This window comes from Hippopotamus amphibius, chromosome 1 (genome assembly GCF_030028045.1).
Source record: "Hippopotamus amphibius kiboko isolate mHipAmp2 chromosome 1, mHipAmp2.hap2, whole genome shotgun sequence".
NCBI lineage: Eukaryota > Metazoa > Chordata > Mammalia > Artiodactyla > Hippopotamidae > Hippopotamus > Hippopotamus amphibius.
The window spans coordinates 118484403-118510246 of NC_080186.1; the positions used below are offsets into that span (position 1 = coordinate 118484403).

General features: G+C 45.1%; 2 protein-coding genes across 8 annotated transcripts in view; one reads left to right on the forward strand and one right to left on the reverse strand.

Annotated features, from left to right (window-relative positions):
- GON4L (gon-4 like) overlaps window positions 1-3090 on the reverse strand; it is an 80905-nt gene extending 77815 nt beyond the window's left edge. For 2 of the 6 annotated variants that reach the window (XM_057725993.1, XM_057725982.1), the window contains exons 1-2: window positions 2828-2982; window positions 629-1159 (exon numbers count right to left, since the gene is read on the reverse strand). In XM_057725993.1, coding sequence (XP_057581976.1) covers window positions 629-1133 — 505 coding nt within the window. In that variant the 5' untranslated portion in view covers window positions 1134-1159; window positions 2828-2982. Of the gene's footprint in view, window positions 1-628; window positions 1160-2827 lie in introns of all 6 variants that reach the window. The other 4 variants (XM_057726010.1, XM_057725999.1, XM_057725987.1 and 1 more) reach the window with 3 other exon arrangements.
- Window positions 3091-4654: 1564 nt separating this feature from the next.
- On the forward strand, window positions 4655-25148 carry SYT11 (synaptotagmin 11). Of its 2 annotated transcripts, none has more exons than XM_057726147.1 (4): window positions 4655-4897; window positions 11340-12166; window positions 20206-20329; window positions 21808-25148. In XM_057726147.1, the coding sequence occupies exons 1-4, from the start codon at window positions 4864-4866 to the stop codon at window positions 22116-22118; spliced, it is 1296 nt and encodes a 431-aa protein (XP_057582130.1). In that variant the 5' UTR covers window positions 4655-4863; the 3' UTR covers window positions 22119-25148. The 2 variants fall into 2 exon arrangements, with proteins under 2 accessions (XP_057582130.1, XP_057582139.1); XM_057726156.1 differs by having other exon boundaries at window positions 20206-20326.
- The last annotated feature ends 696 nt before the right edge of the window (window positions 25149-25844 follow it).

The window sequence follows — 25844 nt, forward strand, 5'->3', positions numbered from 1 at the left end:
AACTATGCCTTCTGCTTCTTTTATTTATGAATTGGCTATAACCTTCAGGAAAAGTTCAAACACATAAGCATGAAAAACAAAGCCCTTCACAATCTAAACACAACCTACCACTCTGAAGACATCTCTCGCTGCCTCTTCTGCCTCTGCTTCTGCCTCTGCTCAGACTGTTCTTGGCCTAAGATACTCCATGTCACCATTCCATCAAACCACAACTCATGCTTCAAGTCCTAAGGGTTATGTCATCTCTGTAGAGCCTTACCAAATGCCACAGGCAGTAGTCTCTCCCTTTAAGCCACCGCACCTCCTCAAGGCCCACTTCATAAATACCCACCAAATCACAAAAGGCCATACATAGTTCATCTGTCCAGAAATGATGAAAAGATAAGAGAAAGAAAAAGATACAGAAGATGATTTAGGAAATGGGAGGGGAGAAGAAAGTTTCCACCCATTCATAACATTCAATGCTGACCCTTAAGAGCACCCTGCTCCAACTCCATACCAAATCAGCATCCCTTTTCAGAAACGCTATTTTGTAAACGCACTGCAGAGAGTGCAATGAAAAGAGCAAAGGCAATGGCAAGCTGGTACTGACGAGGCAAATGTAACCTAAAGACCTTCCATATCTTACCTCCTTCTTCCTTGACTTCTTCACTAGGCTCCCCCGAAAAAGGCTCCTTTTCGATAGGATGATCATCTCTGTCTTCCTGGGTAACTAACCCAGGTCTGAGTGTAATTTTCTTCCCTCTCCTTGAGCTAGTGGCCTGGAGTTTTCCTTTATCGATGTGTATATTTAGGGGCTGGGAAGACTCCAAGGAAGGTAGGGTAATTCCCTGAGAGAAGGCCACATCAACAGCTTCTAGAACTGGTGCATTTGTGTCCTGGGTGAGCATCCTACAGCTCAAAGATGGGTCCTCCATACCAAGCTGATTTCCTGCATCCTGCACAGACTGCACTTCGAGGCCAGCTGCTCTGCCATGACTTGGACCCCAGGAAAGTGACACTGACCCCAGGTCTTTAACTTGGTCAGATTCTTGTTTAACAGCTGACTCTAGGTCTAAGTCATCTTCCTCCTGGTTGCCCTGATGCTGCGGGGACTCTGTCAATGTAGTTCTTCTCTTCTTACAAGGCAACATTTTGCAAGTCCCACTTCTGTTCCATCCTGAAAGGATAAAGGCAAGTTCCTATCACCTTCCTATTAATTAATGATAATAACATTTCCTCAAATATCTTTTCACTTATTCATATTCAATCATGAACACGCGTCTTTATACCAAATGCACAATCTTCCGTTAGGTGGGAGGTGAGAGACAGTGTGAGAATGCCTGAGTTCAAATCCTAACTCTATTACTGATTAGTGTGTTATCCTGGCTGAGTGACTTAACCTCTCCAAACTTCAGTTCCCTCAACTATAAAAAATAACTGTTCTTACCTCATGGAGTTGTTACAAGAATTAAATAGTAAGTGATTGGTAACTGTTAGTTATTATCATTACCATCAGGGAGGCAGAATACCGTGATGCTGAGAGCAAACTGTGCAGTCAAACTGTCTGGATCTGCTTCCCAAGTAAGCTTCTCTCCAGCTTTGTGACCTTGCATAAATTACTTAACCTGAATCTCAGTTTCTTCCACTATAGAATGAAATAAAAATACCTACGTCATTAGATAGCAATTTATTAGATCAATAAATGTTTGCTATTGTTGCTTTCATAAACAGATATTTCCATTAACAAAAACAATCCAAAAGTAAAGTGTAGTTGTTTAAAAAGGTTAGACTATATTAACAGAAATTTTGTGTTGAAAACAAGAAAGATTCCTAATTGTCCTCTATACCATGTTACTCCTGGACTCTTGGCTTCGATTCCAATGATCACATTTTAATGGCAACACTAAACTAAAGTGGAGGGTATCTTCTCTTAGCAAATCTCTTTCTTCACACTTACCACTTTTATAATTGCTTCTTGTCTCTTTACCACCACCCTCCCCCAAGACAGTATGCTTTTTGAGGGAAAGGACTCTTTTCAACTAGCACCCCTAGTACTCAGCAGTATCTGCCCTATTGTAGATAATAAATGTTCCCCGAATGAATGAGTGTGTGAACTTCCTTTTCTGTGCTTATTCTATGCAGCTTGGATCAAGAGCATTATATGGAAACTGACTGCATCTTCCTACCCCCAAAAAACTTTACTCTCAATAAAACAGATCCAAGAATAGAATAAGCTGCCTTGTGTTCCAGTGAGTTCTTCCTCACTGACAGCATTCAAGCAAGGCCTGAATGCCCATCTACCGGGGGACCAGATGAAAGCCTGGACTAGAGGACTGCAAAATAAAGTTCTTTCTAAGAGTCTCAACTATAAGGTTAGTTTTAAACCTTAATTCAGTTTCTCCAGGACACTAGGAGAGATTCCCCCGCCCATGCCAAATCAACCGATGTCCCCATCTTGATAATTAAAGTTCAATAAACACGTGAAGATTCCACTGATAAGGGAATGGTAAAGGAGAATGAAGGGGAGTGGGATTCGTTCAGGGGAGTCCTTATTTCAAATAAATTACTGAGGTCCAAAAAAGGGGGTAAAAAAAAATGAAAAAAAGGCAGCTACTATTCAAAGTCAGCTGCATGCACTACAAACACAGCAGAGGCTCTAAGGAGGCCCCCTCTCTGGGAACTGCAGTCAGACCAACAGGGTGAATGAATGCAAATCCGGAGGCAGCCGCAGCGCGGACCCCTCCTGGGAGAAGATTTCACAAAGCGGTCCTAACTGCGCTTTTCATCTCGGCGCCGAGCGCTGGCCCAAGTCCCCACTCCCGGCTAGACACCTTCACGCCCCTACCTCTGTCATGCACCCGCACCGGCCCTCAGACCCGACAGCCTCAGCGTGAACATCCTTCGCCCAGACGTCCAGCTCCCACCTGCCTGTTCCCGCCCCAGGGCACACGACCCAGTACCCTCACCAGCCTGCCCGATCCCGCGGAAACTCAGCTTCGGTACCACCGGAAGTCAGCCAACGGCAGCGACGGACGTGCGCGCCCCCAAGTCGCGGTGCGCGACGTCAGGGCATCAAGGAGCATGCGCCAACCGCAGGCGCCATCGTATTTCAGGGCAGAGTGAAGCCACAGGGCTGGTATGTCCGTTGTTGGCAAAAAAATTTAAAGGCAATATACCTCGCTTTCTCTGTCCACCCTACTCAAAACAAAACTGGGGGTTAAGGTTCAGTGGTTCAAGTTGACAATCCTTCTGGATGCGAGAGACCTGGAATACGGGACCAAGGAAATGGAGAATTCATAAAATTTCAGAAAGAGAAATCCCTGGGTTACAAATAGTGCAGTTTCCTGAATAAAGCTAAGGCAGTCTTGGACTCAGTCCATAGTAATTATTCATATCTGTATAATACTCTGCTCACAAAATGCTTTCACTCACGTTATCAAAGGTAATTTTTTTTTATCTTCACAATACATCTTATGGGACAATGGATATTATTATACCTTCCAATTTACACAGGACAAATTTTTGGCTCAGCTGGGTAGGTGATTTCACAAAGATACACAGCTATCAGAAGGAATCGGGTATCTTGACTCTAGCTGATACTGCATTAATCCTGTGTCCAGGACGGTGCCTGGGGCATAGTCCATGTCCAATAGATTCAATACATGTGTTTTGAGTGAATGAATAACTCCTAGAACTGTTCTTTCCTCTTTTCTACAAGGACAGAATGTCAAAGCTGGAAAAATAAATTCAACTTTCTCACTTTACAGGAGAACCACCGGCAAATATTTATGCATTTAAATAATTTATTTGACCTGATTCTGTCTGTAAACAGAATCCAACAGGATGAAAGTATCCACAGCCAAAAATGGTGAACTTGAAGTAATCGTGGAGATAACCGCCAGTAGTCTGACTCTAACGTGAATCACCCTAACTCTTCTAAGTGCCAAGGAAGTCTCTAGAAGCTTGGAGTTTCATTTGTGTCCTGCTTTTGAACCTACAGAATACACGGATCTCTTGGTTTGCCCTCTCTCTCTCGTCCCTAAGCAGTTCTAAGCAATTGAAGCTTTTGGAAAAGAAATATCCAACACTAAGTTTAGCATTCTTCATTAGTCTTTTTTTTAAACAGCTTCAATTTACAGATCACGGAATCCATCCGTTTTACTTATACAATTAAATTATTTTCAGTAAATTTTCAGAGTTGTGCAACCATCACCAGGTTTGGTCTTTAATCACAGCTTCTTAAGTTTTAGAAAGTTTCCATAATAATCGTTATTGGTCTCAGAAACGCATAATAATAATAGCAATTGGTACTGAAACGCAGGCAGTATAGAATTTTATTTTTCCAAAATCCTGCCACCCTGTCGCCCAGAACATTCTGCCGCTATATTAAGCCCAGGGAACGGAATCACAAGATCTAGAGGATCTCATAGGATAAAGTACCTACACTTCTCAGTCAGGCCTCAGGGGTTTCGCCTTATAGACCCACAGCCCATCAGTAGACTGCGTCTCATTCTCTGGAAATCTTGACGATGGGAGGGGTCCTCTCGCAGAGATCTTCCGGAAAAGGGCGGGGCTTGCCTCCCGGAACTCTTCGGACAGAGGCGGAGCCTTCTGCCGAGGGCCTTCGGAGGAAGGCGGGGCCTACCTCGCATCAGGACCAGTCTAGCTGCACCTGCATCCTTAGCTCAGAGCATCCCTGGAGCATCTTAAGAGGCGACCGCAGCTGGCAACCAGGGACCAGACCGTCGCAGGAGGCGTCCGCCAGATATCTTCCCCCTCCCCTGACCTAGCGCTCTGCAGCGGCGGCCTCGGTACTGACCGGAGGTCCCAGAGTTGTCTGACCGTTTCAAAAGCATTTATAGCAATAGCCTCTGATACGACATGGCTGAGATCACCAATATCCGACCTAGCTTTGGTAAGTACAATCTGGCAAACTAAGCCTGGGGTAGGCGAAACCGTTGCAATGCCAAAGGAGCCCAGCGGCTGGGCAGAGTGAAGCTCAGACCAGGGCCTTCAAGTGCCAGCCCTTCTAGAATCGGGCCTGTGGTGATGGGTCGAATCGGGCCTATGGTGGTGGGTAGCGGGCAGTGAACAGCACCCGAACTTGAGCTGTGGGCTGCAGGGGCTGAGGAGGCCAGAGCCACACGGAGGGTGGGGAGGTCCAGGATGCTAAAACCTTGTATGGTGCACTGTCAGCACTGCTGGAGGTGAGAAACAGAGAGCTTGCGGAGGAGGTGGACCCCTCCTTCTGGGGGAGGAGAGGTGAGGTAGGCCGAGCCCTCCCCCTTGGGGCACGCAGGGCGGTGCCCCTTCCTCCCCCTCCCACTCCTCAGGGCTGCGGGGGAGGGAGGTGGCAGGGGGGATGGGGCATCAAGATGGCAGCTTGGAGACTGTGGGCTGTGTGGCTGGCAGCCAGGGGAGGCGGCGGCCTCTGGGGAAAGAGGGGTGCGGGGGTGGGGAGCAAAAAGGAAGCCACTCCTTAAGCCGGTCAGCTGGATGCTGGGGCTGGGTGGAAACGTGAACCCTGCAATTTCTATTCTGCCTCGTAATGGTGGGGTCCGTCCGATGCTACCAAATGGCGCTTGGCGCTGCTGGGCTGGGGATGACGTGATGTCTATTTCTGGGCCTCCTGGCAGCGCCTAGGCTCTTCTTCTGGGGCCTTTGTTCCCTGTTTCCCTGGGCTGGCTTTTCAAAAAGGGGGACTCACCCGCGCTGGTGCTGGCGGGGGCCCGAGCCAGGCCGAAGGGGGAGGGGCGAAAAAGGCCGAGCCCGGGGGAGGCCGCTTTGTGTACCGGAGAAAGCATTACGTCATCTCGGAGCGGCTGGTCCCCGACCTAACCCGACGGGCGCCAAGATCAGTTACACTCCCTGGAGCAAAGAGTGGAGTGGAAAATAGGGAAGTAGCCGGGAAAGAGAAGGTCGAGAAGCAAGTTTTTCCCCTGGGGGATTCCTCCAAAATGTGCTAAGATAGCAAACTTCCTGTGCTATGCTTTTCTGGCCCCAAAATAAAAAAGAATTGCCCTGTTTCTCCCTCAGTTCTATCCCAGTTTGCATGCGAGAAGCCAGTGAGAGTTGCTGTCAGCCTAGGGTTCCTTCATTTCCCTTAAGAGATTCTATCCCACAGACAATCCAGAAGGTTTGAGCATCCAGACTCCAGTGTTTAGGGTGGGGCCACAATCCAACTAGGAAATGGCTTTTCTTACTCCCAAGTAAAAGGTTTATGGAAATGAACAGAACCCAGTGTGCTCTATCCCCTCGATGCCACAAAGAAGACATCAGATCAGAGGAAGTATACAGACAACAGATCACACCTGTTTACTACTTGTTCCCACTGATTCCCTATGGCTAAATCTTGATTGTGTTTCTTTCTTCCACTTCACCTTCTGCATTTGTATTCTTTGAGTCCTAAATTTGCACAATAGGTGTCCCTTTTGTGATCACATGAGCACCCCGTGATTTTTCTTCTTGCTCTTTCTTTTTCTTCTTATGCCTTCTTTCCAACATATTCTTTTCTTTAATTGCAGTTCCAGATTCCTTGGAAAGTTAGATGGTGTAGAGCATAATACAGTGATCTCATTTAGAGGGAATATTAGTGGAAAAAAAGAAAAATTACCAGTCTTTTACATACTACATTTTATGTAATCCTTACAGATATCTTCCAGTGTAGTCATTATTATATATATTTGCTAGATGAGGAAACTGAGGCTAAGGGAGATAAAATAACTTGACTAAAGTAAAACAAACTAGTTAGGGTAGTGCTAAGCTTTAAACTAATTTCCAGTTGATGCCAAAGTTCATTCTCATTTTACTGTGTCACGCTGGCCTACTTGACAGGGAAAAGCTATTTTAGCAAAGGAAGTGTCAATAAGCAGGTCTGGTCAGAGACTGAGAGAGTTGGACAAAGCCCAAATGTATCTTGCAGATATTTAAATCCACACAGAGGATCTCCTCTACAGAGAACTGCCACTTCTGACTTTTCCACATCTCAGAGTACTTCATTTCAAACTCCATAGCCCTTGAGAGATTCACCAAGCCAACACTCGATTATCTGTGACCTTGGGGAACAAAAGGAGCAAGCAGCACGGGTCACTGCAATTTACAATTACTTGAAAACACTCACTTCAGCTTTTAGTTCCAACTTCCTTTTCCCACCAAGCTTTTGACTAAAGCTAGACAACATCTCTAATTTTTCTAGTTCACTGCCTTGGGCGTGGGAGAGAGAGGCAGGAGTTAAACACTAAAGCGAAGAAGAAAGGAGGGCAAAAGTGGGAAACAAGGTGGAGGAGATCACCTAGATAATTCACAAGTGGATTCATCTGTTTCTCTTTTTTCTTTCTCTCATCCTCCTGAAAGATGAGAATCCTTCTTCTTCTCTTTTACCTGCTCCACCTCTATTTTCTAGCAGTAAAAGTTGAGGCACTGTACACAGCAGTGGGATCTCTCAAGATCACAGAGTAAACCTATGGCAGAGCCGAAAGGATCACTCAGATGTCTCCCAGCCCAGGCCTTTAGACTCCCTTTCAAATCATTTGCAAAAATATACTTGTTTTGGGAGTTCCCTGCTTTTCTCTTCTCATAGAGACAATCAATATTCAGTTTTGCTAATCAGTAGCAAGCAATTTTCAGGGAAGTCCCTCATGGGTGAATGGAGAGCCACTTCTCCAAATTGTGCCTATTCCGATTGACAATTGAACCCAATCAATTGCTCAAACAGATGTTTACTGAGCTCCTGTCAGATGCAAGAGACTCAGGGATTCAAAGATGAACAGGATGTTATTTCTGCCAACTCTCAGGGAGCTTACAGCTAAGGCTGCTCCCATTTTGTGAAACCTCTCCCTAACAGCTTTTATTCCACTTGATACTGTGAAAATAAATGCTGTTATTATTCAGTATGGCCATGGACACATGGTTTACTTTCTTCAATGGCTTTACTCCTAATCTATATTAATATTTCAAAATATGACCACTTGTTTACTTACCTGGTTCCAACTTTCATAGAACCAGGGAATGTTTGAGGTGAAAAGAATTTCAGAGACATTTATTCCAGTCCTCATTAAAGAAATCCCTTCTAGAATATGCCTGACCAAGGTGATCCAATCTCTGAAAGTTTTCAAATGGAGATTCACTGCCTCTTGAAGCAATCTGGGCCATTGAGAGGCAGTTCTAACAATAATTCGATTCTTTCCATGGAGTCAAGATCTGCCTTCCTGTAGCCTGTACACACTGGTGCTGCACTTGCCCTCCAAAGTAAAATCAAATCGGACCTTCTTCCAGCAAAATGCCTTAAATAATTGAAGACAGTTATTATTCCCAGACCCCTCTGCTCCAATTCCTTCAAGTCCTCCTCATTTGATATGGTTTCCAGGTCCTCTACTATCCTGCTTATCTGTAATGTAGAGGCATTCTGGTGTCAGATCGACCAGGGTTTAAATCCCATCACTACCATTCGCTACGATGTGGCCTAGCGCAGATTGGAGTCCCCAGCTTCCTCAGCTGTAAAATGGGAATATTAGTGGTACCTATTCAATGAGTTATTTGATTCAGGGGGAAAAAGCTCTAACACTATGCCTGGCAGGGATATCACAAACATACGCAAAAAATAGCAATTTTTACTCTTGTCAGTACTAGATAGAGTACTCCATGTGTGCCGTGGCCAGTGCAGATGAAATTATACTACCTCTCCTGTGATTTGGACGTTGCACTGATAGCATAAGTTGGCGTCGGCCTAAATATACTCCAAGCTTGTTGTCACCTAAACTACCAAGTTATTTTTACTCAGATTCATCAAGTAAGGTCTCCCATTGCCTATTGATAGGTTTTGAAGGCCCAATAGAATTTTACGTTTATCCCTGTGATGGGTAATCATATTGACCTCATCCTCTTTTTTCAATCTGTGGAAGCTGATTTTTTTTTTTCCTTGAAGTATAGTTGATTTACAATGTTGTGTTAGTTTCAAATGGACAGCAAAGTGATTCAATTATATATTTTATATATAAAAGAATATTCTTTTTCATATTCTTTTCCATGATGGTTTATTACAGCATATCGAATATAGTTCCCTGTGCTATATAGTAGAACCTTGTTTTTATCTCTTTTATATATAGTAGTTTGTATCTGCTAATCCCAAACTCCTAAAGTGGAAGCTGTTTTGAATTCACCAACTCATTTGTTCACTGAACATTTACTATGTATCACAGGGTTCCAGGACCTAGGAATATAGAAGTGAACAAAACAGCCAGTCACTATTCTTACCTGGTGAGAGAAGACACACAAATATATGTCGGGGGTAGTAAGTGCTATGAAGAAAAATAAAGCAGGATATTGGGGATATGATCTTACTTGGAGCACTCTGGACGTGCTTCTCTGATAAGATGAGGTTTGAACAGAGGCCTGCAGTGAGTGAGGCAGTGAGCCAGGCATATACCTCGTGGAAGGATGTTCTAGGAAGAATCTGGAATGTGCTAGAATCACAGTTATTTCCTTATTTTCCCCTTGCCCTACCCAAGACTTACCCTAATGAGTAGTATGGATAACTATAGGCCTTATCTAGATCTTTAAGGCCTGAATCCATTTTGGCTTCAATGAACTTAAGGAGGAGGAAATCTCCAAACCTAATTATCTAAGTCAGGGGCCCAATTTGTGCAGGAAAAGACAAGACTAGAGGAGGCTAAGGAAAAAAAAATCTGTTTCTCTTTAGTTATTTGTTTACTTAACAAATATATGTTAAGTACCTGTTAGGTGTTTTTAGTGCTGGGGATACAGAAATGAACTAAACAGACAAAATCCCTGTCCTTATGAAACTTACATTCTCGTGCAGTACAATAAATAGTAAAATTATATGTGTGTGTCTATATATATTCTTATGTATATGTGTGTGTGTCTGTATGTGTGTGTGAGCGAGAGAGGGAGGGAGGGAGAGAGAGAGAGAGAGCATAACAAGACATATAGAGCAAATTAAGCAGGGCCAGGAAGTGTGGGTCTCAGGGATGGAAAAGGTTACACTTTTAAATTGGGTGGTCAGGGAAGACCTTACTAAGAAGGTGACAAGATCTGACATTTTCCACAGTCCCTATTTCTTCCTATTTAAAATACTTGTATTTTTTTGAAATTTATTTTATTTTTGTTTATTTTAGACATCACTGATTCATTCATTGGCTGCTTTGGGCCTTTGTTGCTGCACACAGGCTTTCTCTAGTTGTGACGAGCGGGGGCTACTCTTTCTTGCAGTGCGTGGGCTTCTCATTGCGGTGGCTTTTTTTTTTAAGAACTTTTATTGAGATATAATTGACATACAATAAACTGCATATATTTAAAGTGTACAATTTGATATTTTTTTCTTATTAGTAATGTATATATGGCAATCCCAATCTCCCAACTCCTCCCACCCCAATCCCCCCTGCTGTCCCCCCTTGGTGTCCGTATGTTTGTTCTCTACATCTGTGTCTCTATTTCTGCCTTGGCAGTGACTTCTCTTGTTGTGGAGCATGGGCTCTAGGTGCAAGAGCTTCAGTAGTTGCAGCACGTGGGCTCAGTAGTTGTGGCATGTGGGCTTTAGAGCATGGGCTCAGTAGTTGTGGCACACAGGCCTAGTTTCTCCATGGCATGTGGGATCTTCCCTGACCAGGGATCGAACCTTTGTCCCCTGCAGTGGCAGGCAGATTCTTAACCACTGCGCCACCAGGGAAGTCCCAAAATACTTGTATTTTAATACAATTTTAAGTACCTGGGAACTGAAATTTGGAACATATTTCAAAAGTACTTAGACCCAGAGTTCTTTTACTTCTTACCGCCCACCTACTTTTATCACCCTTGGGCACGCTACCAAAACCATCCAAAGTCAACCCCACTTCCTTCCACTCTACTGGTCAGTCATTCAGTCCACACAAGCCTACTGTTGCAAATCATATGCTGGATGCTGTGGAATATCCTCCTGAAACCAGACACAGCTCGTACCTTTGTGTAACAGTTGAGGTGAATGCGTTCCCATGTAAAAAAGGTGACCTATAACTTACAGGGCAGCTTTATGTGAAATACAAATCAATATGAGCAAATCAAGTCCATAAGTGTTGAGGGAAGACCAAGAAAAGAACAGGCAGTCAGGTGGCACACTTCAGGGGAGGCTTTCTAGAGAAGACAAGTATTTCATCCAGGTTTGATGGAAAGGAAGAGCCATGGATTGGTTGGACAGGATGGGTGAGGGCATCTCTAAGAGAGGGGAGAAGTTCATAAGCCCAGACGAGCAAGTTTTGCTTTGGAGGCTAGGTTGCAGATTACCTTGGCTCCAGCCAGAAGCAGGGGCGCTCTGGACAGGGGTTGAGGTCCACCTGTCTTGACACATCTCTGGTCTCCACCTTCAGATGTGTCACCAGTGGTCGCCGGCCTCATCGGGGCCTCCGTGCTGGTGGTGTGTGTCTCGGTGACCGTCTTTGTATGGATGTGCTGTCACCAGCAGGCAGAGAAGAAGCACAAGAACCCACCATACAAGTTTATTCACATGCTCAAAGGCATCAGCATATACCCGGAGACCCTCAGCAACAAGAAGAAAATCATTAAAGTGCGGAGAGACAAAGATGGCCCCGGGAGGGAAGGTGGACGCGGGAACCTGTTGCTGGACACAGCAGAGGCTGGCCTGCTGGGCCAAGACAAGGGTCCCAAGGGACCTAGCTCTGGATCTTGTATAGACCAATTACCCATCAAAGTGGACTATGGGGAAGAACTGAGGAGCCCCATTGCCAGCCTGACTCCTGGGGAGAGCAAAACCAGTTCTCCATCATCTCCAGAGGAGGATGTCATGCTAGGATCCCTCACCTTCTCAGTGGACTATAACTTCCCGAAAAAAGCCCTGGTGGTGACAATCCAGGAGGCCCATGGGCTGCCGGTGATGGATGACCAGACCCAGGGCTCCGACCCCTATATCAAAATGACCATCCTTCCCGACAAGCGGCATCGGGTGAAGACCAGAGTGCTGCGGAAGACCCTGGACCCTGTGTTTGACGAGACCTTCACCTTCTATGGCATCCCATACAGCCAGCTGCAGGACCTGGTGCTGCACTTCCTCGTCCTCAGCTTTGACCGCTTCTCCCGGGATGACGTCATTGGGGAAGTCATGGTGCCATTGGCTGGAGTGGACCCCAGCACAGGCAAGGTACAGCTGACCAGGGACATCATCAAAAGGAACATCCAGGTGAGGAGGAAGGTGTGTTGGGGAGGGATGGTAGGTTGGGGGAGCGAGAGGGACACGTGAGAGGGGACAGGTGGGATAGATGGCGACGAGGGGCTACGGAGAGGACGTTCCTGGCTGTCGAGGAAAAGCAGTGGTCAGAGTAAACCAGAGCGCCGGGCAGCTTGGTCTCCTCCAAGAAGCAACCTCCTGAGGAGAGAAGGGCTGGTAGCTTCTGATGTCTCACTTGGCAGTTGGCATCCTGATGCTGCATCCAGCTTGCTTGGAGCAGGCTGGCCCACCAGTCGCAGACCCATCCCTGCAGGGATGTGAGGGCCAGTTTCTTCTCCAAAGTGTGTGATCTTCCTCTAGTGAACTTATTTCTCACAGCTGAGCAACTATGAAAGTAGTTCGGTAATGTTCCCCTCAGCTTCCCTTTCGCAGCCCAAGCATAGAGATGTAAGTTGTATCATCTGTATGACTTTTAATAATCCTTTTATAAATGCAACTTAATTCACAGCTTCCGCCTTCGGGCCCCTTTACCCAGGCCCAAACCTTTGCCACAGATACGTCTCTCCTTGTTCCTCCTCTCCTCCCTGTTTGTATTAGAAGAGGGATGAGAGCCCTCCAGCCTGCCTTCTCTCCACTGGGCCAGGGTTGGCTCCTGAGTTATTTCAAGGATGCAAGAACTGTAACCCGCAGCCCCACTTGTTCATTCATTCCCTCCTCAATCTGGGAGGCAGTGTAGTTCTGTGGTTTGGCATGAGAGCTCTTGAGTCGGACTGCCTGGCTTCGCCTTCCAGCTCACCACTTTCCAGCTGTGTGATGTAGTGAGTTACTTAACTCTTCTAAGCTTCTAGTTCCCCATCTGTAAAATGGAGCTGATAATACTGCCTTCCTTGTGGGTTAGGAGGATCAAATGAGATAATATACCTGGCATATTATTGTCCTTGTGGACCTTTTACTTTCATGGAGGAGAAAGACAAAAAACTTTTGACAATTATCATATAGTGAGTGTGGTAGGTGCTATGAAAGAAGTTGTTGAAATTTTACACTTAGAGTTTCATTCCTTTTTCAGGATTTAGCATAAAGGATCAAAAGCAAGGACTTTAACCTGAGTTTGAATCTAAATTCCACCAGCTAAGTGACCTTGGGCAATCTGCTTAAATTCTCTTAAGTCTCAGTTTCTTACAGGAATTTAGATGATGAATGTACATAGTCCCTAGCCCCTAGTAAACCTTCAGTGAATGGTAACCATGATTATTAGTATTATTTCTATTATTAATAAAGTTTGATCCCTGGGAGAGATATGTGATTTGTAGATATTTATATTTTGTTTTGACAAAGTGAAGGAAGACAAAGGAGGCCTGGATCAGTGGAGAAGAGGGTAGAAGGTTCAGAAAGGGTATCAGCACCACTAAAAACAATTGCACTTTTCCCAGAAAGAGCCCTGCCTGTAGGTGCCTTACTTATCTCTTACTGCCTTCTCCAGCTGCAATCGGGCAGGAGGTTCAGGACTGGACAGAGGCTTCCAGTCCAGCAGGGCTGAGTGTGCAGTGAGCTCCTGGGAACAAGGTTTGCCCACTGCCGAAGGGCTCTGTGCCATGCCAGGCTGGGGAGACGAGGCAGGGAGCCGTTCTCCCTGGAGGTGTGTTCTTACCCTCTCTGCTGTGTACTAGGTGCCTGTCCTGCCACAGCCAGCCCACTCATGCCATTACCCAGAGAACCGCTGTTGCCACGTGGCCTGCTTAGCTCTATCTCACAGAGGCCAGGGGAAGTCCAAACATTTTATTTTTTTATTTTTCAAACATTTTAAAGTATATTAGAGGTATTTGGTCAGGGCATAAACACTGACCCATTGCCAGGATACAATGAGACATCCCTGAGTCCAACACAGCAGGAGTTCTTGTATCATCTGAGGTTGGAGTCGGAAGGCCTGAACAGAAGCTGCAGTAGTGACCTGTTTCATCCCCCTGCCTCCCTTCCCCTCTCCCTCCATTTCTTTTCCTCCAGATTCTGCCAGCCTATCCCCCTGATTCCTGACTCCCCTGTATAGCAGCTCCACTGCTCTACTCCCTGCCTTCATCTAGCTCTCCTCACAGGGCAGTTCTTTCCCAGTAACAGCCTTCCAGGAAGCACCAGCCTTGGTACAGCCACCAACTAGCTGGACTCCTCCAGACGGCTCATGTACTAGCAGCCCCATGAGTGTGGAGGATGGCTCTGTGCCACGTTGCAGCTGGGAAGACACTGGCAAGGAAAGGGACTGATTTGGGCTGGGAACAAAACCACCTCACATCCAAGGCACTGGGCAAGGAGCGCAGACAGTGGCATTTGCTAAACGGCCAGGGGCTCTTGGCGAGGGCCAAGCTGCTTTCCACTTTATTAACTCCCTCTGGGGGGCATAAGCCGGGGCTGGGACCCTGAGCAACACAACCCCTGGGAGAGGCCCCAGGCAGGACAGCCAGAGCCCCTGCAGCCTCCCAAGCTTCCTAAGCCTGTTTTCCCCAACCAGTGCTGGTGGGCAGGGTTGTGTTCCATCCTGGGTCATGGCTGTCATCTCTCTAGTCACTCGTCCCCCTGATTCCCTGGCAGTACAGCCTCCAAACGTCTTCCCTAAACCCTCCCTACTGTAGCCAAGAGTCTGCCCTTTCTGGATCTCCCCTTGGCTCATGAGTTAGAGCTGCTTTGGACTATTCCACACTGTCTGTAAAGAGCTTTTTCTGGTCTGGGTAAGGTATCCCCTTATAATAATGGGGCCAAAGGTTCCTGGGTGGAGACTGGTGAGAACTGCATTTCTCTAAACAACCCCCCATCCCTAACTGCATTTCCTGACCTTTAGCAGAAAATTCAGCTCTTGTCCTTTCCGTTATTCCAGTGCAGTCCAGTTGAAGAAGCCCAGGGCTGGTCATGATTTCTGATTCCGTCCATTTCACTGCCTAATTCTGGGCAAGCAGTAATCTACTCTGGGCCTCTGTCTCCGTCTAGACTGGATCACAAAGGCTAAGGGAGTCACTCTGTGAGAGCACTCAGCTCTTGTGAATATTCCGAAAGATATAAGAAGCATTAAAATTTACCACTCGATTATTAGTGAAAGAAGCTTGCAGTATAAACTCTATAATGTCCCAAACTCTCTGATTTGGAATCGGATTTTTTTTTTTTTTTTAGTGGCAGCTTTTTCTTTTCCCTAGTATTTTATTCAGATAGAAATAAAAGTGGGAGGGGGCGGGGGGTGAAGGGGAAGCTGAGACGAAGCGAGAGAGTAGCACAGACATATATATACTACCAACTGTAAAATAGATAGCCAGTGGGAAGTTGTTGTATAACAAAGGGAGTTCAACTGAGGATGGAAGATGCCTTAGAGGACTGGGAGGCGGAGGATGGGGGGGAGTCGAGGGAGGGTGGGGGTGGGAGTCAAGGGAGGGAGGGAATACGGGGATATGTGTATAAAAACAGATGATTGAACTTGGTGTACCCCCCCAAAAAACAAATAAACAAATAAATAAATAAATAAAATTTAAAAAAATAATAAATAAATAAATAAAATTAAAAAAATAAATAAATAAAAGTGAATTTACATTCCCATCATACATCCTCAGAGAGGGCTGGGGTTAAAGAAGAGACGGTGGGAAAGAAGTGATTTACAAGGTTGATAACAGAGAGTTGTTAGACTCCTCCTAATTTCTTCAGGTCATTGTTTCCCAAACCATTTCCTGTCTTTCTACTGCCAGATTGGTGTTCATGACCTGGGACAGTGGTCATGGGAATGAGAGGATTCTTAGAATCTCAGATTTACAAGAGATCTTGGAGGTCATCCAGTCTAGTCAAAAGGGACTGAGAAGAAAGAAAGAAAAAGGAATGTCAATTTTCCAGGAACAATAAAGAAATAAACAGTAAAGAAAGTTGCTATGTAAAAAAATAAAATCACACACACACAAACGTCGCTATGTATGTGTACTGGGGAGAAGACAAGGAGGGATGTGGTTGAGTGTTGAGGTTTTCGTTTTCCTTGTTTTCTCGTGACTGTGATTTATGTGGAGGTAGCACTGAGAACTTCTAGCCCCAATAAAGGTTTATTGAGGATGCATGAGTCCTCCTCTTTGCAAAGATGCTGTGGCTCGAAAAATCACTCTGGGCAGGGCTCTGCTAATTGTAAGAAACAGACATCGCCCTCACCTCGGTATTTCCTGCAGCTGACCATCTTCTTTAGCCCCCCCTGCTCTTGTTCCTCTTTTCCATGGAGTGAGAAAGGATCCTGCTCTCTGAGAGCAAAGCCTCCCGGCCCTGTCAGGCATGGATGAAACCCTTTCTCCCGCTTGTCCTTCTGCTTGCCTGCCCTCCAACAGGGTCTTTACCTCACGAGGCCAAGCGGCTGGGAAACAGAGTTAGCTCCCAGCCCTTGACAAAGAGCCCTTGAGAAAGAGCCATTGACAATGCCTGCAGTGGGAAATGGGTGGAAAGAGAAGGGGAGGGAGGAGGGGGGGACTTGAAACTCTGGCCTTCAATGCAGATTGGAATGGCATTCAGGTGGTGTTGTGGCTGCAGACTTGGGCATTACAAAGGGGCAGCTGAATACGGATGGGCCTTCTGCCCATGTAAAATGGCCAGAGGTGAAGGGGGCGGGGATCAGATGGAGAACAGTTGCCTGAGGAGTGATTTTAGGGGAGGAAATTATTAGGAAGGTAACCAGAAGTTGTCCACTTCCCCAGAGAACTAGAGAAGGGACACGGGATTTAGATTAGGATGATTTTGCTATAATGGATGATTTGGGAAACAGTTGTTTTTTTTTTTTAAACAGAATTTTAAATAATCAGAAAACCTAAGTATAATTTTGTAATCAATGTTATTTTTACAAATGAAACTCTTTATTTTTTAAATCAGATTTCCCTTTTACCCCACCTATTCTTCTTCTGTATATGAAGTTAGATTATATTTAAAGATTGCATATTTAATACTTAGATACCACGATTCAGGAATGGTCCCAGATAGATATCACAACTAATTAACATTTCGTTCTTCATGGAAATGGAGGGCAGCAGTGGCCCAAATAATCCAAAAGTTCTTTCTAGATCAGCACTGTGATCCACTGGAACTTTCTATGATGATGAAAATGTTCCGTATCTGCACTGTCCAGTATGGAAGCCACTGGCCGCATGTGGATGTTGAGCACTTGAAATATGGCCAGTGTGACTGAGAAGCTAAAATTTTAGTTTAATTTTAACGAATTAAAATTAAAATTTAAATGGACATAGCTAGCGGCTACTTTATTGGGCAGCTCAGTTCTGAGTGTTTTGGAAGGCACTTGATTTTCTTTTTCATGAGGGATTACTTTCCTGATGCCATTTGGCTGTGGCTGATAGTAAAAGTGAGTTTACATTCTCTGATTGCATTCTGACTCATGTCAAAAGGAAGCAGCCCAGAAGTATACTGGTTGGCAAGGGCAACCAGCTTGTGATTTTAAACTGGCTGAGGGTACTTCCCGTGGATATAATCAAGAGCTGACTATATGTCCTGGGTAAGGAAAAGATGTGAGGCTTCACTCTAGCAGAGAGACACCATGAAAATCTTTTTTAAAGTCTATTTTCTTTGGTACTCAATTTCAAAAGCTAATGGCTAAGTTTAAAGTTGCGTGACGTTCAATACCCTACGAGAGACATTTCCATCTCCTCCTGGTATGAAATATAGCCTCAAGAACTTTTTTAAACCAAATGGAAATATTATCACGGTTCATTCCTTGAGATGACTTAAGACTTATAATCAAAGCGTAAACTGTTAGGGGTCTTCCCTTGTTTTTCACTGATGAGCTATTGTTCTTTCCTGCACCAGACGCACCTGAGCAGGTAGTGCACTAGCCTGTGAGCTTCTGAAGGGTAGGAGTTCTCATTGTTCATCTTTTCAGCCCTAGCTGCTAGCAGAGTGCCTGGCACTTAGTGAGTGCACAGCAAGTCATTTTGGTGGCTTTGTGGCATATGTAAGGCTGGTGTTGAGTCTGGTCTATTTTTGCTCAATCTAAGAAGAATTCCTCAAGCAGGTGACATTCCTTTGGGGCTGTGAAGAATACAAGGAATAAGATTTGATAGTGGAGGAATGATTTGGTCTGAATTTTTTTTGTCCCCAATTTAACTTATTATGTCCTCAATTCTTCCTATCCCGCTTTCTTTTGTTTATCCCAGCCTCTTCCCTACTTCCTGAGCTAAAAACATAAGAAATAGTCCTCCATCTCTTCCCTCTCCCCTGTATTTACATCCAATAAGCCTCCTCAGCCCAGAAAATCCTGACGATTCTTCCTGAGACATATCCTACCCCAGGTGCATCCCCTCTGCCACAGCCCTGGGTCTAGGCCTCATCATCATTTGTCCCGTAGCCTGTTGCAGCAGCCTCTTAACAGAGCTTTCTGACGTTGGTCTTTCTCTAGTTTCTTCTCCAGCTTTCACTAGAATTTTATATATATATATATATATTTTTTTTTGGCCACTCAGTATGGCATGCAGGATCTTAGTTCCCCAGAGTCTTAACCACTGGACTGCCAGGGAAGTCCCTATTTTAATATATGAACAACAACAACGTTTGCTCCTGTGCTTACAGACCTCCTCTCGCCTGGGTGCTCCTGCTGGCTCTGCGGTTTGGTTGCTCCCCTCCACTGCCCTTGACCCTCGCCTGACCCACCTCTCTGGGTTCCTGGCCAGCACCCCAACATCAGGCACACTCACCTCTTGGTATTCTCTGAACACAGCCTACCGTTTCAGCACCCAAAGCCTTTGTACCCGCCATTCTGCCGTCCCACCCCACGGGATCTTCTCTCTGTCCATCGCCTGTGTCTCTTACTCACCCGCCATCAACTCAGCCCAGACGTCAGCTGGCAAAGCCTCCCCTGAATCTCCCAGCAGCACTGAGGCTTTTATTTTGGCCGCACCGCATGGCTTGTGGGATCTTAGTTTCCCAACCAGGGACTGAACCTGGTCCCTCGTCAGTGAAAGCCCAGACCTAACCACGGAACCACCAGGGAATTTCCAGGCATCTCACTTGTCTGACAAGTACACACGTTTGTTTACGTCTCTGTCTCTTCTAGTGAATGATAAGCTCCTTGGGAACAAGTACTGAGTCCTATCAGCTCTGAAGCCCCAGCACCTGGCATGTAATTAGTATTCAAATGTTATTGAAAATGTTCTTGGAGGACTAGAGGTTTTTTTTTTCTTTTCCAAGCTCAAAATAGAGCCTAGTCGGGGATTTCCCGGGGGGCACAGTGGTTAAGACTCCATGTTCCCAAAGCAGGCAGCCCGGGGTCCATCCCTGGTCAGGGATCTAGATCCCATGTGCATGCCACAACTAAGGAGCCCTCGAGCCCCAACTAAGGAGCCCACCTGCCACAACTAATACCCAGTGCACCAAATAAATAACTAAATAAATATTTTTAAAAAATAGAGCCTAGCATAAAATTTCAAGGTGGGGAAAAAAATGTGGGCATCTGGAGAAGACACTCTGAAGGCCATACGCTGGGGGAGGCAGGGCAGGTGTTGATATTCACCTCGTGAAATGGAGGCGCAGGCTCCAGGAAGTTCAGGGACTTGCCCAGGGCCAGGTGGTGAGTAATCGGCTAAGTTAAGACTCAAGTTCGAGTTTCCTGTCCCCCACTGTATAGTCTCTCACTATATAGTCTTCAAAACTTTTTTTATGGCAAGAACGGAATGAAAGAAGAGGAGAGAATGCATGTCTCTGATACACACTATGTGCCAGCCACCATGGCATTTTACAGATTCTAAATTATCGAATCCTCTTACTAATCCTGGCAAGTTGGGACTATTTTTAATCTCCATTTTACAGATGAGGAAGTGGAAGTAGCTTGTCCCAGATCAGACAGATGAGAAGTAGAGTCAGGATTTGAATCCAGGCTGGTCTGGCTTTAGAGTCCGCGCTCTTAAATCCTAGGTTACGCTGCCTCTCCACGCAAAGGATTTTTTTTCAGTATCAGGATCATGATGAGAACATTTCCTTTTCCCTCCGCATGCTTCCTGTGCCGTGGCTTGCTCCCTCTGCCGGAATTCTCACCTGCTGTTTCTTCTCCCCAGAAGTGCATTAGCAGAGGGGAGCTCCAGGTGTCTCTGTCATATCAGCCTGTGGCACAAAGAATGACAGTGGTGGTCCTCAAAGCCAGACACTTGCCGAAGATGGATATCACCGGTCTCTCAGGTAGCAGCTATTTACTTCAACCTATTTTTTTTCAAATTTTTTTATTGGCGTAAAATGCTTTACAATGTTGTGTTAGTTTCCACTGCACAGTGAAGTGAATCATCTATACATATACATATATCCCCTCTATTTTGGATTTCCTTCCCATGTAGGTCACCACAGAACATTGAGTAGAGTTCCGTGAGCTATACAGTAGGTTCTCGTTAGTTATCTATTTTAACATAGTATGAATAGTGTATATATGTCAATCCCAGTCTCCCAATTCATCCCACCATCCCCCCTCCCCCCTTGGTATCCATACGTCTGTTCTCTATATCTGTGTCTCTATTTCTGCTTTGCAAATAAGATTGTCTACAACCAATTTTTTAAGGTTCCACATATATGCGTTAATATACGATATTTGTTTTTCTCTTTCTAACCCACCCCACTCTGCATGGCAGTCTCTAGGTCCATCCATGTCTCTACAAATGACCCAATTTTGTGCCTTTTTATGGCTGAGTAATAGTCCATCGCATATATGTACCACGTCCTCTTCATCCATTCCTCTGTTGATGGACATTTAGGCTGTTTCCATGTCCTGACTATTGTAAATAGTGCTGCAATGAACATTGGGGTGCATGTCCCTTTGAATTATGGTTTCCTCTAGGTATATGCCCAATAGTAGGACTGCTGGGTTGCATGGTAGTTCTATTTTTAGTTTTTTAAGGAACCTCCATACTGTTCTCTGTAGTGGCTGCATCAATTCACATTCCCACCAACAGTGCAGGAGGGCTCCCTTTTCTCCACACCCTCTCCAGCATTTATTGTTTGTACATTTTGTGATGATGGCCATCCTGACTGGTGTGAGGTGAGATCTCATTGTAGTTTTGATTTGCATTTCTCTAATAAGTAGTGACTTTGAACATCTTTTCGTGTGTTTGTACTTCAACCTATTTCTGTCTGTCTGCTCCCCCACGCACCACGGCCCTTTGCCTGTGACCCCCACCTTTAGGACCCCTGGCACCTCTCATTGTCCACCTGTTCCTCTCTCTGTCTACGTTCTCTTCCTGATGAATGTAGCCAGGGAGGTGCTCTGGGTAAGCAAGTGGGGTCTCTACATTTGGTGACGTATCCTCAGTGGTGTGCATGCTGGGTGCTGTACCCTTGCTCCAGGTGAGACGTCTCAAAAAGCCTGCAGTTTTGGTAGTCCCTGTGCCCTTGAAAATGCTTCGTGGTGTCATGGGGTTTCTTCAGCCCTGACTGGAGGCGGTTGTTCTGTTCCATGCCTGCCTGGTTTCCTTGGCCCCTTGTCCAGGCGGGCAGACATGCACACGGTCAGTGTACACTTAGTGTGGCATCACTAAAGACCACACGGGGCGGGGGGAGGCACCAAGGAGATAAACAGCAGAAGCCCCTCCTCCCCAACATGAAGCCACTATTGTATAGGAGAGGACTGTGTCATAGGCCTGTCTCCCTTTTTCTTATCTCTTTGGGGGCCCCAGATCCTTATGTCAAGGTGAACGTCTACTACGGCAGAAAGCGCATTGCCAAGAAAAAAACCCATGTGAAGAAGTGCACTTTGAACCCAGTCTTCAATGAGTCTTTCATCTACGACATCCCCACTGACCTCCTGCCCGACATCAGCATCGAGTTCCTGGTCATCGACTTCGATCGCACCACCAAGAACGAGGTGGTGGGGAGGCTGATCCTGGGGGCGCACAGTGTCACAGCCAGCGGAGCCGAACACTGGAGAGAGGTCTGCGAGAGCCCCCGCAAGCCTGTGGCCAAGTGGCACAGTCTGAGCGAGTACTAACCCTCTTCTCCTCGCCTCTAACCCCGGGGCCGGGCTGGGCAGGGACGTGGCGGGGAGAGAGATGACAGAGAGAAGCGGACTCAAAACCTCATTTTAGTTGTGGAAGAAAATTTCTTACAAAAACAAACAAACAAACAACCCACGAAGAACACCCCACGTGACCACAGCTGCAGATCAGTTCTTAGCGATGATGGTTTTTCTCCTTTGCAAGGCACTAGGAAATCCTTTTTTTTTTTTTAATGGGGAAAAAAAAGAGAGGGAAAGACCTCTACAAGTCTATATATAACAGTGTAACCTTATACTTGCATGTCTAATACAAACTGAAGAAATTAGCCTAACTGCCAATATCAAGGTACAGATTTTAATCCATGAAAATTGTGTTTTGTGCCGAATTGTATTTGCTGATTACCTGAAATTGGTCTCTTTTTTTATTGGGCTTCTCTGGAGAGTTATTCTCAATCCCCACCTCTGTGGAAGAATCTTTTGCTCTTGTAAAACCTCATGTTTTCATCATCCCCATCTTTTCTCCCTGTTACCTCTTACATTTCTGCTCTTTGACTGAGCTCAAGGTGCAGAGGTCTGTAGTGAGCCAAGGAACGAAGGTGGAATGGGTAAGGCAGGGTTTGCAGGAGAGTATTTGAAAAATGAGGTATGTTTGTTATTAGCACGCGTGAGTAAAAGGCAGTCCTTGATTAATTTGTGATCAAGTACACGAAGACATCCGCCTTTTAGGTAGAATTTGGGTTTACAAAACTAGATGACTTCTCTAAAAAGAGTTTTGGGGGACTTCAAATTCAGCTACAGGATAGTACCAATGAATACATCCAGCTGATCCCAAATGTAGGTATGAAGACAAGGAAAGGAAAATGACTGCCATCTCCCTTTGTAGCTGTGTCTGGCAGGACGGCCCTTTATTGGTTGATGAGTTAGAAATCATCAGCGGTTTGAAGACTTAAACTGGCCTTTGCGTTTCAAAGAATGCTGACCACTGAGAAGTTTTAGAGTCTTCTCAGGTCGCTTAGTTGAGGTTAGTTTCGCTTCATAAGGAAAAGGGCCTTCAGAAATTATTCTTTCTCCTTAAATTTTTCAATAATGGCTCTTACAAATAACTAAATGAATAAAATGAGTATATGTGACTAAAATAATAATAAAGATAACTTGGATTCTTTCAGAACATCCTTTCCCTGAAAACAAAGTGCTTCGTCCTTAGGACTTGTGAATCTCAAGATAAGACGAAGGCATGGGGGGGACCACAGAGTTCAGTCCTCCTTCTGCCAGTGGACAATAGAGGTTGAGAGAGACTGAGCATCTTGCTGGGATTCGAATTCTCGTCTCCTTATTCCTAGTCCAGCCATGTCTCTAGAGTTGAGACTTTTGAGATGGCAGAGACTTCATTGACAATAAGTAAGCCTGGACGGGCAGTAGAAATGTTTGCCAGCCTGAAGAGGAGCTCACGTAAGCAGCAGCTTGAACCAAGGCCTGAAAGTTTAGCAAAGATTGAAATTCCACATTCATACAAGAACAGCACTATCTGACTTGCTTCTGAGAAGAGCGTTGAAAGGCTGAGTCTCCATGGAGAGAGTGGTGATGTTGCCTTTGACGTTCGCCTAACTCTTGTGGATTGAAAACCAGTCTGTTCCCTGCCCCACCCCCTATTCTTTTTTTTTTTTTTTTTTAAGCTGGATTCTTGACAATGCAGAGCAGTTCTGAGCAGGCACAAAGCCCACTCTCTGTTCTTGTCCCTGTCATCCCCCATCTCCCGTAACCTGACTCAGTCTCACCATCAGTTGGGTTCACACCACCAGTCTCTATCGGACACTCCATGGAATGTAAATACTGTATCATACGTAGGAGAAAATAATTTTTGTTTTCTAAAAATGCATTTTGAGATAGTTTCATGTAAATCTGACAGGAGCATTCTGAAGCCCCATTAGGAAAAATTTTAAATGGTTCCTCTTCATCGCCTTAATGTCTAAAGATCAGAAATCGCTGAGCAACCCGCTTTTGTTTCCTTCCCAGAAACAACGCAAAGCAACAGGTGGAGATAGTCTGGTCTTTGCCCTGCTGTGTGTGCCTCTGTAGCTCCTCCTGACATGAGTCTGGGAAAACAGCCTCACCCAGCTCCTCTCTTCCCCATCTCCTTGTAGCTTTATTCCTTGCATTCTTTGGGTCTACTGAGCAGTGGGTGGTGAGTTGGCAGGGGAAGAACCAGTAGTTCTGTAGCCTAGGAGCTGCCTCGGTGTCTTTCTCAGAAAATGGCAAAGAGGCGGACAGTACAGGGTTCCTCCCTCCTACCTCAGGCCTGATCCATCGTGCCCTTGACTTTGCCATCCCAAAGTTTCTTAGCTGACTTTGGCTTTCACATTTGCTCCTCCCAGAGCTAACTGATAAGGGTGGAGGAGGAATGCCTACTCCCGAGAGTCAGTTAAAAGACAAGAGAATCACATTCTAGCTTTTGCACAAGGCACTCATGGTCAGGAATAGGTTAGGGAATGGTCACTTCTGATTTTCCAAGAGTCAGTCCTTCTCTGCTGACATCTTGATTCCTTTGGGAAGACAAGAGTTTTTCTTAATAACAAAAGTCCCTTTTATGAGTTAGTCCTTCCTTCGGTTCTTCTCAGTGGAGCACAGCCAAGATGTACATGTTTCTGAGCGGTGCTCTGGATATGAAAACAGAACTGGCTTGTGGGATGGGAGCGGCTTGCTCAGGAGAGGGAATACTGCAGGTCCTTTTTCTTGGAAGGCTTTTATTATTATTGCCACGACAGTGACGTTGCCCTCACCGTGATCCTTCTCCGATGTGGTCGTCTTTCTTTACCTTGTGTCTTCTCTTGTACAAATGAAACTCAAAAATAAAATAAATGTGTCAAATTAAAAAAAAGAAAAAAAAAACTGAAAAAGCTAACATGAATTGTGTGAAACTGCATAATGCTGTAACGCTAACCTACAATATGTAATGCTATCTTGTATGTTGAATTTGTTAATGCACAACACAAGTGCAGAATAAAGACTGATTCACATTAAATAGGCCCAGTGGCATCAGCATGATTTTCTTGGAAGCTGGATGACTGTGAATGATGTGAACTCCGATAGGATGTTCTAGGGCATGTTTTCCAAAGCGTGGTCCTAGACCACCTGATTCAGAATCATCTGGAACACTTGTTAAAAAATGCAGATTCCAGGCTCCAGACTGAGAGTCCTTTCTCCAGTCCTTCTGTTTTCCTCTTAAAATGTGGTAGTTAAGACCATAACCCCCAGAGCAAGAGATGATGGCTTTTAGTGCTGAGAATTAGTCTGCCCCTTTAACTGGAAATATTTCCAAAAGCAATACTGAGACTGGCTGATTCTGTTCTCTCATTTATTCATTAGTAAGGAAATATTTTTTAATTGAGTGTCTATCATATGCCAGGTACTAGGGATACAAGACATTGATAAGCAAGAGTCCTGCATTTGAGGAGCTTAGAAGAGGACAAGCATTAATCAATCACAATAATAAACATTTAATGACAAACCGAGAAATGCCCTCAAAGAACAGGAACACTGAGTGTACATGCAAGTAGTAGAGAGAAAGGAAGCAAAAGAAAAAGTTTAAAACTTTTTAAAGTTTCCGTTGAGGAAGTATAAAACATTTTTAAATTGCAAACCAACATCATAAGAACATTGGAAAATCAAGAGGAAAAAAAAAAATCAAGATTCCCAAACCGTAACAACCATTTTGTGTTCTTG

What these genes read in the sequence shown, in the direction of transcription:
- SYT11 (XM_057726147.1), top strand. Translation starts at nt 4,864, where the DNA reads ATGGCTGAGATCACCAATATCCGACCTAGCTTTG. An exon ending in TCATCAAAAGGAACATCCAG is followed by an intron (nt 12,167 to 20,205) that starts GTGAGGAGGAAG and finishes TCTTCTCCCCAG; the next exon opens with AAGTGCATTAGCAGAGGGGA. An exon ending in TATCACCGGTCTCTCAGGTA is followed by an intron (nt 20,330 to 21,807) that starts GCAGCTATTTAC and finishes TGGGGGCCCCAG; the next exon opens with ATCCTTATGTCAAGGTGAAC.